Here is an 18,570-nt window from a genome sequence, read left to right on the forward strand (position 1 = left end):
TTCTTTGTCAAAAACACAGCTGCAGAGACTGTAGAAAAACTTCGTTAGTTACATTAAAATAAGCAATAGTATCACCATTTCTAAATCACTAAAAAAAAAAAAAAAAAATCAAATTTTTGTTGCACGAAATACATCAAATACCAAATGTAAGATACTGATATTTTTTAAGTGTTGAAAGGTAAACATACATCCCAAACTCATTTTATAAAGTTGTTTATTTTTTAATATTCATCCTGTCAAGATGACACATGCAGCCAGAGAGGAAGAGTGCACATACCCAAAAAATAATGAATGCAAAATATAGTTCAATGGGCATTTAACAAAGGATTAGCTGTGACACTTGTGTCCATAGAAAGAAGCTGAGTTGTAGGAAGCAATGTTACTGAGTCTTACACAGCAAGATGAGTGCACTGTCTGGTGCATGCAAATGGAACACTCATTCAGGTCAAACACTACACTCTGTGTCCATTTGCCAAGTGCCCCCTGCAGCATCAACAAGCAGCAGAAGATATGCTGAACATTAAAAATTAACTCAGAGAAGGAAAGGAGCCTTCACTAGAAAACAGGTGTAGTATTCCAATATAGACAGCATACATGCAGCAGTACAGGTAAATACATACATAGCACTGAACTTTGATTTTGGAAACATGACAATGAAGAAATATCCAAGAGTTAATTTCTTTCTATTTTTGCAACTCTTTTGCAACACTGTTTAATTGAAAATAAATTCCATATATTCTTCTGAATATTTTGAATGGAAAAACTAAACTATAAAACTAAAAATAAAAAGAGAACCTCACAGAATGCCTAAGAAAAAAACAAGTTTTCAGAAAAGCTGAGAAAAACTGTAGTACTTCACACATGGGAAAATACGTAACAAATTATTATATTGAAAACATGAAGAGTCACTAACATGTCCAGAATTATAGCAGAAAAAATAACACTTGAAATCCCAAGCTTCCTTAGTTCAAAGAAGTTAAAACAAAAATGTCAAAGGGAAAAAAAATGTACTACCTCAGTCTATAATGTGAATAGATCTCTGAGCACCTTTTTACATTATATCTCAAGATATGGCAAAATTCCATCACAAGGTCAAACCATTTATGGAAATTAAAATCCTTATGGTTTAAATACAAGCTACTACTAAACCCACCACGTTTTCAAGTTATGCAAAGCAATATTAAGCTTAGGCTGTTAAAGACTGTTCCAGGCCAAACAGATTATTTCCTCCTGCTCTTTTCTTCTCTATACTTCATTACTTCTGAAAAACACTTTTCTCCAAAAAAGCAAAACCAGCTTATTCTATTCTTCTAACAAGAATTATAATTTACTATAAAGGAATTTCATAATTAAATACAATTAAATACAACACATAATTTAAACCTAAAGAGTTAGCATTAAAAGAAAAAAAAAAAATAGTCAACAGCCTTCCATTAGTTCTGGTACAGAACAGAGGATGTTTCCTGATCAGAAGGTAAGCTCCAGTGACTCACAATGTAACACCAAGAGAAATCTAACTCTGCAGAAGAAAAATTATCCAAAACATCACCGGTGATTACGTTTGCTACAGCTAAGGAAAAAAATAAGCATAGTAAAGAGTATGTGTATAAAACAAAGTAAGTGTAAGAATATGGAAATACCAAAATGAGGAATTACAGAAAAATGCCTAAAATTAATTACATCATTGTTAGAAAAATCTGAAATTTTCTTAACTGACCAACTCATTTTTATATAAATTGAACACAAACCTACTATCTAGCTGTGATGCCATGACCCAAGATTACTTTTTTTTATCCTTTAAAGCTGGGAAAAGATGGTATTTGATACGACTTAAGTACATGGAAGTAAGATTTACTCAAGTGCAATTGTACAATAGTAGCCTCTCGTGAAATAAAAGTAATACATAATTTACTTCACTTTATTTTTACTACTTTATACAACTTATTACAGCCATGGAAAGCATGAAAAGAAAAAAACTCCAATTGTCTTCTTTCTGTCTCCTGGTGAAAAGTGAACATATTTCTTATTTGAATATACCAGAGAGGGTTTGCAAGTTAATCTGAGATACTCTTGTGAAGATGCCAAAGGCTTGGGGACATTTCACATCAGCACATGACTTCTCTTTTCAAGTTGGGCCATAGATGCTGCCTTTCATTAGAGCCTCACAGAGACATCCAGAGCTGATTCCCATTGCTTCCTGCTGTGCCCACAGTTCAGGCTCCACTCCAGAGTGAACACCAAACACCTCAGCTTAAGGCCTGATCCTGCAGGTGATGCTGCCTGGCTCCAACAGGGGCAGAGGGGAAGAGATGCCATTTTTATACAATGGTCTCCACCAGAAAGCAGAAACTACCAACAGATAGAAGCACTGTAAGCTGAGGGGTCACGACAGGCAGCAAAGCCATGAAGGATACCTTGTCTAATGATCTAAGAACCACAATCACCTGAATATTTCTATCCTCTTAGAAGACACTTCTGAACATCCTTTCATCACAGTACAAATGTTGAGTCATCCATCCCAATGAAGATTACTTAAACTCTGAATGTAACCTGAGAAAGCCCTCCCACAAATGTAGCCAAATAACATGACATTTTCCTTCTCAAATATATTCTGGTGTCTAATTATTACAGTTAAATCTTTCTGTCCATCAAAAAAACATTCTCCTAAGTAGCATGCAAATATACAATGTTAAAAAATGAGAGGACCTCAAGTATCTGTAAAAGAAACTGGGCTTCTAGATGAAAACGTAAGAAATTTTTTATCCAGAACTGGGATTATGTTTAAAAGCCCAATTCCCTCAGACACAGAGCCAACAAGTATAATTAGCAACTTCTCAACAGACAGGAAAAGCACTGTGTTGCAGACTGATTGGACAGGAATGTTTGGCAGCAGTCAACACCAAAGAACTAAAACAAATAAATCTTGAAACTCACAAATTATTTATGTTCAGGCATTTTGAACCTCAAAAGACATCAATCTACATAACCCCTTGTTCTAATCTCTGCTATGAGAATGGTAATTATGATCTTTAGGATTAAAGTACACAGTAACAACTGCATTATAAATGAAGAAAACCCATTATCCAAATAATCAACAAAATTACAAATTATTAAGTACTACAATTTAAATTTCATCAGATCACATGGAAGAAAATCCACTGTCCTTCAGCAATTAAGAAAAGTAACACCTTTGATGTGTCAACATATCTGTGCTTAAAAAAGCCTGCCCCAAACACAAAGCTCTCTCTTCTTTCTTTCTCCACAGACTGAGCTGCAACAACTCACTCCTACCTTCTTGTCCCAACTCTGTATGTTAGACCCAAATTAGAGCAGTTACTTTTAAACAGCTACAGCAGTTTTACAACAAAGTACTCAGTTTATGCTCATAAAACAATTCATAATACAGACTCTGTTCAAATATATGGGAAATGCAAGCCACAGATCATGAAGATAGGTCTACTACATAAATACAGATACACAACTTATTAATTATTTTAAAGAAGGGCTCTCCTCATTCTTTCAATAGCAATACTAAGTTCTTTTATACCTGTCTCTATACAGAGATATATCAGTTCTAATTGCAAGGAGTTTTCCTGGATTTGAGAGACTGAGAGACAACTACATAGTTTAAAACAGCTACTAAAAAGAAGTTCAAGAGAGAGAAGTTAAGGGAAATAATGAAATACAATCATAGGACCAATCTGGTTATTAACACAGGAAAATCATACCAGTATGATTGTAGACTACATCTGTGATGCAAAGCATATTCCATTCATTTTTCATTTTTTCCACAAGCGCTCCTATATCGCTCCAAGTGCACTTTTTATTATGGTTTGAAAATTCAGGATTTACTTCTAACTGGTCAGCCAATGAATAACATGATCTAGATAGTCCAAGCTTCTGTAGTGGCGTAAAATGAATCATGTTGTAACCTATGTAATAAAAAACCATTTATTTAGAGAAAAAAAAAAATCAATCAAAGTTACTTGAAAGAAGCATAATAAGCTGCACCTATGTATTTAGAGCTAGTGTTTGGAATAAGCAATGTAAATTAATCTGAATCTTCCCCTTGAAATTCTATGTAACACAAGCTTTAAAAAATACCCTGTAGGTTCTACAAACTTCCAAGTCTACCTAAAATGAAAACAAGTAAGTGGTTTCCCATATTAGGAAACCCCTGAATTTTCACAATTCTGCCAATACTTTAATCAATTCACTGACTTAACCTGTTAACAAAACTGAATGTAGTGGAAACTATATTATCGACAAAGAATCTACGAATTGTTTACAGTGAAGCTCTTCTGTACAACTTGGTGTTTTGATCATAAAACAAAAACTTTTATCCTTGAATATGTGCATTAGCATTACCTGTTTCTTTTGCCACTTTAAGCCTATCTTCCCATTCATGAAATGGCCCCAGACATTTAGCGAGGTACGTCTGGAGCGTAACACAATCCAAAGGCAGTACACGATTATCGGCTCCAACATGCAAAATGGGATCCACAACTATGTAACCTCCACCACTTTTTTCATTTCTAGGAGAAAATAATTTTCATTGGTATAATTAACACCCATTGTACCAGTCAGTTTCAGAGAGAGAATTCAAACAGCACAGGTTTTCAGAAACACAGTAATCCACTACAGCGGCTGGTAGGAGAGGGGGAGCAGGACCCCATGACACATGAAGAAAACAGTAAACACTGAAATGTTCATCTCTTAGGCATTATCTCTCTACTGGACTTAAATAATACAAATGGGATACAGAGCCTAGAACTCTGGAAAAGTGAGATACCTTTGTTATTTTCTGAGATGGACTACTGGTTCCTCCTTTTGGCATATGGAAACACAGAAAGCATGACTGCCCATCTATTACATAGAGATTTACATTTTGAGCCCCATTCCGAGGAAGGTATCTGGGCTAAAAGTCCTAAGCCTGGAAGAATCTAACCACCCATCTTCCAGAAACACAAAATACCAGACTACAATTATTACAGATAATGGCATTCTCTTCTGCAGTTGTGTCACTAAAACAAAAGACAAAGGATCCAAGTAAAGAATGCCATAACCTCTGTGCTTAACAGAAAACCCTCAAAGTCAATGAAGAATGTCAAAAATAATGATTGAGATACTCAGAATGCTGATGAATTTGAAAACCTGTAAAAATAGATTGCTTCTCCAGCATTCACATAAAGTTGATCAACTTGGTTCTGTATATTCTCCAGAATACCTCTCCATCAGAAAGTACTATATAACTACCAGTTACTGTCTTTCATTGGTGGATTCTAATTGGTCCCAGGGTTGCAATTTGAAAAATGCATGGAAAAAAAAAGGGGTTTTTCAGGTTAAGATGTAGACCAAGGGAGCAAACTCAATTTGGCTGCAGGCATACAAATTTCACTTACCCAAGACTAAAATAGTACTGATAAGACCCAGAAATTTGGAGATCCAACTTGCAGTATTTGTCAGAGTCATCTTCTTTTCCTGTAGGATTGTGCCATGATAGTGTCCTGAACTTGTGGCGATCAAATACTTCTCCAGAAGCTGGATAATTTGTGTACACAGTAACAGCCTTGCCCTGAAGAGTTGGGCCCAACCGGAATTGTAGCTCAAAACCTCAAGAAAAAAAAAGAGAAAAGGTAAAATCACTTGATCTGGAGGACTAAGTACTTCTAGTCTTATTACAATTCTTAATTCGCTACTATGTTAACAACACCATTGTATCTGCCAAGAATTTCAGCAGAATTATTATTTTAATATTATACAGCACAGAATCATAGATTATCTAGAGCTGGAAGGCACACAAGGACCACTCAAGTTCAGCTCCTGGCCCTGCAGAGAATTCCCCATGTGCCTGAGAGTACTGTCCAAATGCTTCTTGAGCTCTGTCAGGCTGGTGCTGTGACCACCTCCCTGGAGACCTGTTCCAGTGCCCAAAGACACTCTGGATGAAGAACCTTTTCCTGATATCCAACCTAAACCTCCCCTGGCACAGCTCCGTGCCATTCCCTTGGGTCCTGTCACTGTCACCACACACCAGAGATCAGTGTCTGCCCCTCACAAGGAAGTTGCAGACTGCAATGAGGTCTCACCTCTGTCTCCTCCAGGCTGACCAGGCCAAGTGACCTCAGCCACACCTCAGACAGCTTCCCCTTAAGGCCCTTCACCATCTTCACTGCTCTTTGGACACTCTCTAATAGGTTTAAACTTTTCTTATATTGCAGCACTCAAAAATGCATCATCTGTCCCTTCCTTCCTAACATTGTTCTTTGCATACTTGACATATATCCTTTCCCCTTTACTTACATGGCACCATTTATCTTCTTTCCAGTATGTTTGTCTTTGCTACACAGAAAGCTTTAAAAGCAAAACACACCAAAACACCACTATCATCAGACTACACACAATTTTATGTAGATTTTGGATTATGTAGTCATAAAGTACTTAGGTTCACAAGTCTGTATAGTAGGCTGACCCATGAAAATATCTGAAAAAAAATATGAATACATTTAAAACCAGAAAATATTTCAGAGACCTTCATTATTCACTGAGGATTCACTAAACAGGTAAATTCCTTATGCTTTTAACTGAAGAATTATATATACTTGTGTGTGATCCACAACACACAAATTGTTGAACTTTCAGAGAGCTCAGCGAACCAAAGGGAGTCTTGTATATGTGTTTCAGGTCATACACACACAGAAAGAGGCTTAGCTTTAAGCTTAAGATACCTGTGATGATGATAAGAAATTAAGTTTAAAAATTAGAACCTAAAAGCATATGTACTCCATTGAGTTAGACATAAAGAAAATCTGTTTAGTCAGGAGGTTTTAGAAAGGTTTCCCCTTGCAGTTATGAGGGTCACCATCACAAGGGGCTAATTACAGGGTTCTTTCAAGTGAGTGAAACAGATAAGTTCTTACACAGTACACACCAGTCACATAGTTAAGTATAGTAAATCACCTACTAGCCCTAGCAGTCTACAAAATTGCGTGTAAAAGAAACCTGAATATTTAGGAAAAAAAAAAGGAGAAAATTATAAGTAAATAGATAATGAATCAGGTAAGAATCAAAAAAAATCTGGACACCAAGTTCTCATACCTTAGGCTGAAAAACACCACTTGCTTATTAAGTAGAATCATAGAGACTCTAATACCAGAATTCAATGTCTGAATACATTTAAACACAAGTGTTATCCAGCTTTGTGTTTCTTTCATTAAAAAAATCACCATTGCACCAAAAGCCACCAGGCAAAGCAGCTGTTTTCCGACCTGAATGTCTGTCAGGTAAAATGAAGCTCATTTGAATGCAATATATATATATGTATAAAACCACTTTTAGAAGGTTAAGTACACTCCCATCTGTACTGGCCTGACATTTTGTTACAGGGATTACTAAAATTAGAGCATGGGGATATATGCCATTGATATCTTATTTCCTCTAAGAGTTATACTGACATCAGGAATGCTGTGCTCAAAATTAGCTATGCCCTCTCAGAGGCTGCTACCAGCAGTGCCACTTTGAATGTTTGACAGCCACTTCTGCTTCCCTCCTTTCAAGAAAATTTACATAACTGGATGGGTAAGTTAGAAATGGAAGTTAGGATCAACTCTACACTTCTTCACTACTAACATTTCCTTACATTAGGCAGGTCAGAAGACTTGGGAATCAATACAGTTGAAGAGAGTTTTTAATCTCAAGAACCAAAATCTTGCTCTTCAATGTTCCTAGATTAGTAATACATCGTAATAAAATCCACAAAAACTCTTAATAAAAATTGTTGCACTGTTAAAAATGTTTTTAAAGACAAGGGCTTTAGTATTATAGTCTAAATTTGCTGACCAGCGTAATAGAGGACCAATTAGTGGATGGTTTTAGGAGTTTTTCATACAAATAGACTTAAAACGCTCTCAGGGAGAAATAACTTCAAGTTCTTAGAAGTATGCAGCAGGACACATAGCTCTGATAATATAACAAATCTGATAATAAGATTTAGGAGTTGCTAAAGAGCTTATATTCTGAAACACTACCTCAAACCTGCAGACTAGGCAAAATGCTAATATTACTGATAGATTTCAAAATCATAATATTAAAACACGGGGTGCTACATAAGAAGATAAACACTGGAGACCTTGACTTATGAGGACTTTTCAGGTCACTGAAGCACAGGCTATAAAAGGAGAAGGACAAGGCCTATCTAAAAAAACACTTTGCTCTTCAGTCCCATGAAGACTGACAGCTCTTGGCCAATCTACTCTTCTCAAGAGTTTAACGAGTCAGAATAAACTGTGTATGGAGCCTATAAAGCTCTGCAGTGGCAATGAATCAAAACAAACCAACCCAACCCGCAAACAAACCCAAACCAACACCACTCCCCGCACACCCCCAAAACTCCACCACTTCAGGCTGAGGTCTCTTTCTATTGCCATCCAAAGCCTATGTCAAGGTCCCGGCCACTTCCTTCTCACCCGGCCCCGGCACCGCGACCTACCCTGCTCCAGCCTGAAGAGAGTCTTGTCCAGCTTCTCCATCTCGGCGAGGTGCAGCAGCCGCGTCTCCTTACCGCCCGGCATGGCTGCGGCCGCGCGTCCGGCGCTCCCGCCGCGCCGGGACTCTCAGTGCGGGGAGGGAGAGGCGAGCCCTGCCGTGAGGGAACACAGACAAAACCCCGCGGGTCAGCGGAGACCCCCGGCACGACGCGGCCGCTCAGGAGCGCCTCACGCCGCCGACCGCGCTTACATGTTCCCCGGTGCCGGGGGAGCGCGGAGACACGGCACTGCAGGGCAGGGCGGAGGGGAGGCGGGTACGGGACGAGCTGTCAGGCAGCGCCCAGCCCTGCCCCGGCCGGGGACCGCCGCCGGAGCACCCCGGAGCAGCGCCCGTCCCACAGCGCGGCCCGGCCCACAGCCAGAGGTACAGGGGTGCCCCCGGGAGGGGAAGGCTGACACCTGTCACTCTTCGCGCCCGCCCCGGCGCTGCCGGAGTGCCCCGCCAGGCCCCTCACGGCCGCCCCGCCGCCCTCAGCGGGGAGCGCTGCCCACCGCAGCCGTTCCACCATACTCACGAGCGGGGCCGCAGAACGCCGGAGGCGCCGCTCCCCGCGGAAGGCGACGGCTGCCGAGGCCGAGCAGAGCCGGGACTGGAGCTGCCCGCAGCGGCCGCCCCGGGAGGGTGCGGTGGTCAGTGACGCACTTGCCCACAGCCGCGGCTGTACCGCTCCTTTCCTGCCTCCTTTTTTTTTTTTTTTTTTTTTTTTTTTTTTTAAACAAAGTTTATTGGTTCCGCGGCAGCCGCGCTCGGAGACGGGCGGCGCCGGCGCAGCTCCCGCGAGAGCCCAGGACCCACCCCGGCGGCGCTGCGGGACGGCCGGGCCAGGGCTACCCCGCCCCTCCGCTCTCGTTTTCTGCCCGTCAGGTCCCGCCCCTCCGCTCTAGGCCCCACCCGGCCTCGCCCCTCCGGCCTTGGTCCCGCCCTGCCCAGCCCCGTTCTTCCGCTCTCGGCCCCGCCCCGCCGAGCTGAGCCCACCCCTTAGCTCCCGCTCCCGCCCCTCCTCTGGCGGCCCCGCGAAGCGCGCCCTGAGGGGAGAGGATAGGTCTGGGATACCCCGGGATACCTCAGGGGTACCTCAGGCTCCCCCGTGTCCCGCGCTGTTGCCGCAGCGAGCGGGCTGATCTCTACGCGAGCCTGGGCCCTGCGGCCCGGCAGGGCGGTCGGACAGCGCGGCATGCTGGTACCTGAGTACTGTCTCAGCCTCTGCAGCCGCAGCCCCACCGGCGCCTTTACACTCGGCTGGTGCGCACAGGCACGAGAGGTGTCCCTGCGGGGCCGGGGAACCCGAGTTCGGACCTCTGTGCGGTTTATCGGGCACTCCGCTGAGGACGAAGTGGCTTTAAGGTTGCCCGGAGTATCCCGGCTGCCGCCTCTGGAGCCACCGCTCCTTGCCGTGACCGGAACGCCGCTCCGCCGAGTTCCCTCAGCGCTCCCGCCCCGCTGCCCCAGGGCCGGCGCCCAGCGCCGGGCGGTCGGCTCCATTCTGATAGGCTGCTCTGCTATAAAAACATGATGTCAGCCAGAGTTTAAGTGCTATATATAGTGTGTGGACAAGACTACAAACTCAGTGGATCTGTATTTAACCAAGAGGTAGCGTGATTTTTTTAAAAATCCCGAACAGCAGAGCAAACTCCCCCCCCGCCCCTTGTATTGCAGCGTACCGTCACCCGAACTGCTGACACCAGCCAGCCCTTGCCGTTGCTTTGTATTGCAGAACACCTGGGACATTGGCTCCAAGCCTCTCACGACCGAAGTCATTAACTGTAAAGGTCCCAGTGTAAAGGTCAGCCTTGCAGCTTTGGAAGGTCAGTCTATTTTTATTGCCTAGAAATACTTTAAAGAAAAAAAGTGCTTCTCAATTTACAGTGACTGTGTTGTACTGAGTTTTTATTTTTTTTTTCTACTTCTCAAAGGTGGTATATTTTGTGGAATTGGAAGGAGTCTGCAAAACAATTTAGGCTTAAGCATTTACTTCCAGCCATCCCATGCATACCCTTATAAGTGTATTTTACTGCAGAGTGTTCATCCAATTAATTACAGTGCATTTAGGGGAAGTCCAAAGGTCTTGATATTCATGAAAACACTTCCACTCATTTCAAACTGAGGTTTTTTTATCATTTGGTAGCTTTTCTCCTTTATTTTCTCTTTTACTTGCTCCTCCCTCTGAAAATTCCAAGAAATATGTTTGTTCATCATTACAGTTAATGTTTTTTGGTATTGTTGAGAAAGGTTTTCATGTTGGTGTAGTTGAATATTTCAACTTGCATGCCCTTGATACATATTAGGGTTCCTAGACCGAATGTGGGGAAAAGGCAAAGCACCCCTGTGAATGCAGCTCCCTAAAGATTCATCTCATCGAGGCTCATTCAGATATGATCCGATGTGATACTTAAAATCTGAGTTTATTTCACATGGCTATTTCCTGAGTGCCCAGTAGAATTCTCTCATTGTCCTTGTCTTTCTCTTTATTCTTTACTCAGCTTGCTGGCCTGCATTCATATACAGGACAGAGTTCCCCCTAGCAGAAGCCTGACTCTCCTGGTGTGCTGGCAGTTTCCTCTGAATTGCATGTGTCCCAGAAAAGAAGATGATTCAACATAGGAATGGGAAATATAAGAAGCTTCAACAGTTTTGGAAGTCATAGGTGCAAAACCAACAGAGGTAATTGAAAGAGATCTGGACTGTCTTTTTTCTGGGGTCCTCTGCAAGCTTCAGTAGCTTGAAGTGACTGCAGTTGTTCTGCCTCAGAGCCTTGCACAAATGTCTTTTCCTTCTTTTCCTCCAGGCTTTCTGTTGTCCTGTCACGTACTGCAAATGGGCTGGGATTTAAAAATTTCATGAGCTGCTTATACAGAGAGCAACTCTAAGAGAGGGAAAGCAAATAATGCCTATGTAGCCAAGCCCTTTGCATAAATAATTATCCTAAAGTGCATGTTGAATACTTTGTAAAAAGCAAGATAGGAGCCAAAAGGAAGTTAGGGAGAATTGAAGGCAATTTCTCTCCTGTTACTAAGTTTTAAAATGTGGATCTTTTGATTTCCTTACTCCATACAGAAACTCACCCTACCCTTACTAGGTTTGCACATCTCCTCTATACTTTTCATTGAAACAGATGTTGAAATACACCCTGGTTTATGAAAAATATTTTTTTTAGTGTCTTGGACAAAAATCATTAGGAAACCAATCCTGAGCCAGTTATTTTGACATCATTTGTGACTGTAGCTAAACCAGATGTCAACAGAGTAAATAAAGGACTTGATTCACTACACAGCTAAAAAGTTTCATAGGTACTGTGAAATCACTTAGTAATTGGAACAGTCTAATTTCACTGGCCTTCAATTCAATATAAAAAAATACTGTTTCAAAGATAATGAATGTTGCAGGTCTCTTGAGGAAGTGTAATCAGGAACAGAGCAGACTTCTCTAATCCTTTCTCTGTCAGCATCATCTCTTATGCTGGCCCATCCCTTACAGACTTTGGGTCTATGTTCATTTAGCACATGTCAATTGAGCAGTTTTTCTCTGAATGGAAACCACACCAGTAAAACATGAATGCACAAGTGCTACCTTTGAGCATTGCACTTTTGTCTAGAACACAGCCAACACCAACTGAGCATTTGCTACACTGGCATCTAAGGGGTGGTTTTCACAGTGCCATTTCATCTTCAGTTTGCAGTTTCTCTGTGTATGATTATGATATACCAAAGCAGGAAATGATCAGTAGTTGCTTTAAAATAAGAGTACATACCATATCAATGTTAATCTGGAAATAACTTTGCAGCATTTTCAAATGTACTCATACTGGAATTCTTCAGTCCTTTCACCTACACCTTCCTAGTGGTCCACTTTTCTTGCCTCCTGATTTGCAGCATAGTGTTACAGAACACTTATCCTAGCAGTGGTGTCAATACACTTTGGGGAGCTTTTCACTAGGTGTCACATCTCACTAATACCATATTGCTTATGCCTGTTTTAAAGAGTAAAAAGTAAATTACTCTCATGGTGGCAGTGGTTTTTTATTTTTAAGAACAGAAAAAAGGTTCCCAATAACAACAGTAAAATCCAACTATCACAGAGAGAACTTAACTGAACATCTAACTAAAATTAAAAGCAGATTCCTTTGGCCTGCATACAGGAAATATGAGACTTGGTAAAATTTAAAGTGAGCACATTTTTTCTCAATGCTTTACACTCATGCCCTGTAAATTAATGAATTAACGTTCTGTTATTGTTCAAACAATAAGAAGCTTAAGAGGTGTTGAATCTTCTGTCTAGCTTTTGTTTTCTAATGGGGATTTCTCAACCAGAAATATAAAGTTGAAAGAAAGTTCCTTTTCTTTAAAACTGGGTCTCTGCAGTTTGGTTAAACTGCAGTGTTTTCTGAGTTAGATCTCTGCTATGCAGTGACTGAAAACAAGTGCTTTCTTAGACAGTTACATGCTCAGCAGAAATTTGGATATGTTCTTGGACATTAGAATCTAATATTGAGTGGAAACATTGGTGAGAACGTTGACATAATCACCTATAGCTTTTTAAGAGTCCCTTCTAAATGGCCAAACTGATTGCAATAGCCTGATGGGCAGTGAATAAATGATAGGCTGGAATAAAAATGTCTATTTAAGCCAGAAATCGTATGAGATGGAAAGTCTAGGACACGAACCTATTTAGTTTGTCCTTACTGGCCTTTCATGCAAGGCAATGTTGGTTTGACCTTTCAAAGATTAACATTTTGGGTTTGTTTTCAATTCCAGTTTGGCCATTCTTTTACTGTGTGGCGTCAAACAATCAATGCTCTAACATGCATAGAAAGTTAATTTTTAATAGAGTTTAATTTTTAATCGAAAATTGTAAAATTCAGTGCAAATATCTTTAAAGAGGACCATATAAAATGTTATTAAAGGGAGCTTTTCAAATAAGTGTTTAAGATACACTTGACTGTGCTTTAGCTAACAGCATCATATTAATTTGATATTAATAACCTGGAAACATGGGGACTTGGCAAACAAAATGAAGTACATGAATTATATTCTCATACCATTTAACTTAGTTAAAATTGATTCACATATACTGGGCCAATTTTTGCTGTAGAAGAAGAACATATCATACCAGTGTGCTGAACCACTACCAGCACTTCTATCTTCCTGTAAATTGTTCCATGTAACACTAGTGAGATATGCTGATATTTAAGACTTCAGTGGATCTATTCCTAAATGAACTGTAGCAATATCTTATCAAGCAGATCTATTTCCTCCTCAAAAATAAATATTCAGAGTGTATCTTGCACACTCCATCTCCTTTATGATGTTCCTTCATAATACATTGAACTATACTGAGAATACCATGAATATTTCCATGGTCCACTAAAATAATAATTCTTAAATCTTACCGAGAGAGGTCTTTGAGTTCAAATGGTAACCAACTGATTTTGGTTTTCTATATATTTGACATCTGATTTTTAAGCAGAGAAATAATTACATGAAGTTATCTAAAAGCTAATGTAAGGAACTGTAGTCCTGCTCTGTAATCTTTTAGTGCAGGCACAATTCAAGCTAGGGTAATTTGAACAGGCTAGCATGATGTGATACATTGCAGAAGATAAATCTTTAACCAAATGTATTAATGCCACAAGCATTTGTTTTTAAATATATTAAACATGAGCAGGAAGAACAAGGAAGATGATATAAGAGTGGTTTGCATTAAAGTGCTACAAAGCTGGAATTCAGACTGGCAAATCTTTTACTATACAGCAGCCAGACCACAACAACATTTATGGTTGAACCACCTCCAAATGGTACTACCAGAATATAAAAGTCCTTAGTGTTTGTCTCACTGATATCATAGAATCTTTTTGTTATCCACGAATTTAAATTTAGGATTTTAAATTTAGTTTGCCCATAACTGGGCAGTGGTTCCTATGTGAACACCCAGAACCCAGGAATTACTGTTGTATTTTGGGACAAACTGCTGCTGCTATCCAGGTTTTTTTTGAGTATCCTACTTCTGCACAAAGCACTGAGTCTCCATTTCAGCTGGATGAACTAGTGTCTCATACAATAGAACAGCTTTGATATTTTGCTTCTGATAAAATTTGGAACTTCCTTGGAGGGACTGGCTTCCAAAAGTGACAATGTACTAACCTGACTGTGAAGGAGGCAGCTTTTCATAGCATGTCTGGACTGGGTCCCTTGACACTCTGCTTGATGTTGCCCTGTGCTCATCATTTGAATATTGCTGCTTACAGGACTTGAAGTCTGGTACGAAACAATCTTCTCTCTCTTCTTCTCACAGCTCAAGATGTTGGATATGCCTTTTACCAGCCCTGTTATGATCTGACTGGCTCATTAGCTTTTGAAAATCTCTGCAAACCTTTAGGTGAGACTTGCTAAACTAAAAGCTAAAATCCCTGCAGCCCTTCCCATGGAGAGTACTCAAACATCACCACATGGTTCCCCCGCAGGGGCACTGGGCATATACTGACTAGAATGTTGCTGCAACTGACAGTGCTGTGCATCATCTCTCCTGCAGGACTGCTTGTCCTTGAACCCAGAGCAACTGCAAAACCCACAGACATGCTGTGTCTGAACAAAGAATGCATTTAAAGCCATGAAGGAGTCAAATTAGGAGCTACTGAGAAAAGGTGAAGAAATAGAAATGGGTTGTCTGCGAAAGGATTTCTGAGAGGAGATGAAAAAGGTTAGGAAAGTTAGTTCCTAAGGCAAGTGAAAGGGCAGAGGAAAATAGCGGGGGGGGGGGAGGGGGGGCAAAGGTGGAATTGATATTGGCTGGCAAAGAAACTGATTTTGTGAGAGAACATTGTACAAGATTTCAGTTAATCTTAGCCGGACATTATGAATTCTTTAATCAGGTCTAAAGTGCCTTTTACTGAAGCACTTACAGGTCAATGCCTTTGCCAGCAAGCTGTTTGCCCCTTGTAAAGCAGAACAATAAAAACTTATCACATCTTGCTGATACAATAAAATCAATAATTTAAAAAATCATCACAGCAATGGTCAGAAAATACAGAAAACTCAATCAAGTTAATAATGCAGTACTTTTATCAGATAAAACTTGATAGTGTGCATCAGATAATGCACTGACCCACATCACTGGGACAGGTTGAAATGATTTTACTGTAGTTCTTTAGCAATTTATGTGTATTGGGCACTGCATAAGTTGAGACTCTCAGAAAAGTGTCAGGTTGTGTGTCATTTTCTCATAACACCTATACAGACCTGTCTCAAATTGGTATCAGGGAACCTATCTTAAATATTTTGTTTCAGATAAGCAAGGAAGTACTTTAAGGAAAAAAAGTCTATTTAAATCAAAGTGAGTACATATTTAGTAGAAAGCTGTGAGGCAGGGACTTCAGCTGTTGTGTCAGAATAGAGATGCAAAACCGAAGCAGTTTTCTGTGCAGTCGACTGGCAAACCTTACTTGACTGATTGGCTACTGCCACCAGGTGGCTTGTTACAGTCATTGAAAACTGTAAAATGCATTTTACCTCTAGGTATACAAGTATTTTTGTATAAATGTGGTTCCAAGTCTGAATTTTATGTGTGACATAAAAAATTAATGTGATTAGCAAAGAACCAAAAAATGCATACAGTAGAAGGAAATTTCTGAATAAGGGGAATACTTTAATCTAGTTTATTAATTAACAGTAAGTTGGTAAAACAGGTAAGTATGAAACAGTGCCAAAACTCAAGGGAAAATTAATTATGGAGAAAAATAGTACATTCTATGTTGTGACTTTGTCATGATTTATTTCCTCTTATATGGTAAGGATTTTTTCAATGACTCAATATTCCCCTCTCTTTGTGATACCCCCCCCCCCCCCCCCCCGCCCCACCATATACAAATTAGTTTGGTAGGAAGCATTCTTCATATCTAAGATAACAATATTGTTATTAATTCCCTAATATATCTTTAACTAAGACAATAATACTGGAAAGCTTGAAAACTGCTGTAAGCTTGAAAAATCTTGAAATGTATAGCCTTGTATGTGTAGGTTATGCAAGAGAGAGGGAAGTAAATACTGGTGCCAGGACTGTTATCTTCAGGGAAAGCCTAGTATCCAGCATGTATTTAGCCAAATAGCACTTTTCCAAACACATTTCAGAATTTCAAAATAGGCAACACTAGTAACAAAAAAATTATTTGATCCAGTTATCCATCATCAAAACAATCTGGTAGGGATGCAGCCTTTTTGCACATCACTCAATTTGAGCTCCAGTGATGTTTAATAACCTTGCCAGTAACATAGAGCTCAATGCACATATATGAAACTTGAGCAAGGTCTGACCTAAAATGCTGCAGTTTTGCTGAATAGTTAGCTTAATACCTAGGAGGAAAGTTGATTAGAAGTAATCACATAGAAACATGGGTTCTCTTCAATGGCTTATATTGTTTCTCATATAGCCTTGGGCTTAAAAAATAGAATAGCTATCAGTACAAACCTTGGGCTGTACAGTAGTTAATTTCCAAAATTATATATATTTATTTAATTGCTTTCTCAGTTCTTTAGCAAGAGAAGTTTCCCTTTATATACTTGGAATGAAGTCTCCTCTATGAAATTCCTACTGCTTTCAAAATGATAAGCTTTCACTTACTTCCTTAAGTGCCTATAATAAACCATGCAAAAAACCTCATCGGCTTCTTTTCATGTTAGATGTTGTGTCATTCGTTTGCCAGTTGACATCCTCATCCTCTGACACAGGTTAATAGTAGGTTACACAGCTTTATCTCTCCTCGGGCTTGCAGGGAGATTCAAATCCACCCCCCAGCCCTCTGTGTCTCTATCTCATTTAGTTAAGCTAGAATATCTGCTTTGTAATAAATAGAGCATTGTTGTGAACACACACAGTTGCAGCGTGCCTTACAAAGAAGATGCAGCTGTGGACTTTTTATAGTTCATATACCCTAATGCATTTTATTTACTTTATACTGGATATGACACTTAACAAATTAGCATGCAGTACCCTTTCATAGAAACATTTTCATTAAGACTGCAGAAGTATTGATTTTATTATTTTTTTAAGGAGACTGGTATGCTTGAAAAGAGCCCTTCCAGACAGATTGATGATCACCCATACAGTTGTATGGGGACTTGTACTCAGTAGTTACAGACTTGATTTTTCTTCTCACTGGTTCTCTTGATGTTTTCTTGGTTTTCTTGCTTTATAGCTCTTTAGCAACAGCTAACATCTTTTGAAATAAGAGATGATAAGAGAATGATAAGCAAAACAGTATTCCCTCCCTTACCCTCTTTTCACAGAAAAGAGATTTTTTCTTCTTAAACTCTGATTACCATTTCCAACAGAATTGTAGAATTGTAGCTTGCAGTTTCATCCCTCCTCGCGGGTCTTAATGAGAAAACTACTTCAATATATATTTATATATATTATAATGTTTCAGACATATATATCCCATCCTGTCCATGAGCCAAGACCCTAAAATAATTTCTTAAATATTTGTATATTAATTCCATTATACTCTATGGAAGTTATGAACCTAAATATTGTCAAGAATACTGGTCCCTCTGCTCACCATTTTTGAGTGTAATATTTTGTAAATATATTTATGTTATTGTCTTACTAATAATGTATCTGTATTAGTTACAAACACACAAGCACATAGACACAAGCAATGTATGTACCTGGGCCTGCAATTTTATCAAACTCTTTCATATATGGGAACTTTATAAACGTAGTTGTAAACAGAATTATTTTTTCCTTCAGCCAGGGAGAAATAGCCATATTTCGCTTCAAGCTATTGCTTATGCATTATGTTTCTTCAGTTACTGAACACTGAGTGAGATCTCATCTTCCTAGTGACTTCCATGAGCAAGATAATACAAATGTAACAGTCAAATATTTTTTTCTGATTAATCAAAGTAATCCCTTATTGTTTTTCACGTTAAATATATATTTTTTAATCTATTATCACAGGATACCTCTAAAGGTTAATGCTGCTTTTATAGAAACTGAGAAAAGAGTGAACACTAACAGAGCATTTCCTAGTCT

At 39.6% G+C, this 18,570-nt stretch overlaps 1 protein-coding gene across 3 annotated transcripts in view; it reads right to left on the reverse strand.

Moving 5' to 3' along the window:
- The window catches only part of AGL (amylo-alpha-1, 6-glucosidase, 4-alpha-glucanotransferase), a 33,106-nt gene extending 23,497 nt beyond the window's left edge, over positions 1-9,609 (reverse strand). For all 3 annotated transcript variants that reach the window (XR_009933382.1, XM_062497580.1, XM_062497581.1), the window contains exons 1-5: positions 9,062-9,609; positions 8,489-8,638; positions 5,403-5,613; positions 4,369-4,535; positions 3,729-3,932 (exon numbers count right to left, since the gene is read on the reverse strand). Coding sequence is in view for 2 of the 3 variants with exons in the window: in XM_062497580.1 (XP_062353564.1) it covers positions 3,729-3,932; positions 4,369-4,535; positions 5,403-5,613; positions 8,489-8,570 (664 nt within the window). In the remaining variant the exon portion in view is untranslated. The remainder of the gene's footprint in view (positions 1-3,728; positions 3,933-4,368; positions 4,536-5,402; positions 5,614-8,488; positions 8,639-9,061) is intronic.
- Between the last annotated feature and the right edge of the window lie 8,961 nt (positions 9,610-18,570).

This window comes from Cinclus cinclus, chromosome 8 (genome assembly GCF_963662255.1).
Source record: "Cinclus cinclus chromosome 8, bCinCin1.1, whole genome shotgun sequence".
Taxonomy (NCBI): domain Eukaryota; kingdom Metazoa; phylum Chordata; class Aves; order Passeriformes; family Cinclidae; genus Cinclus; species Cinclus cinclus.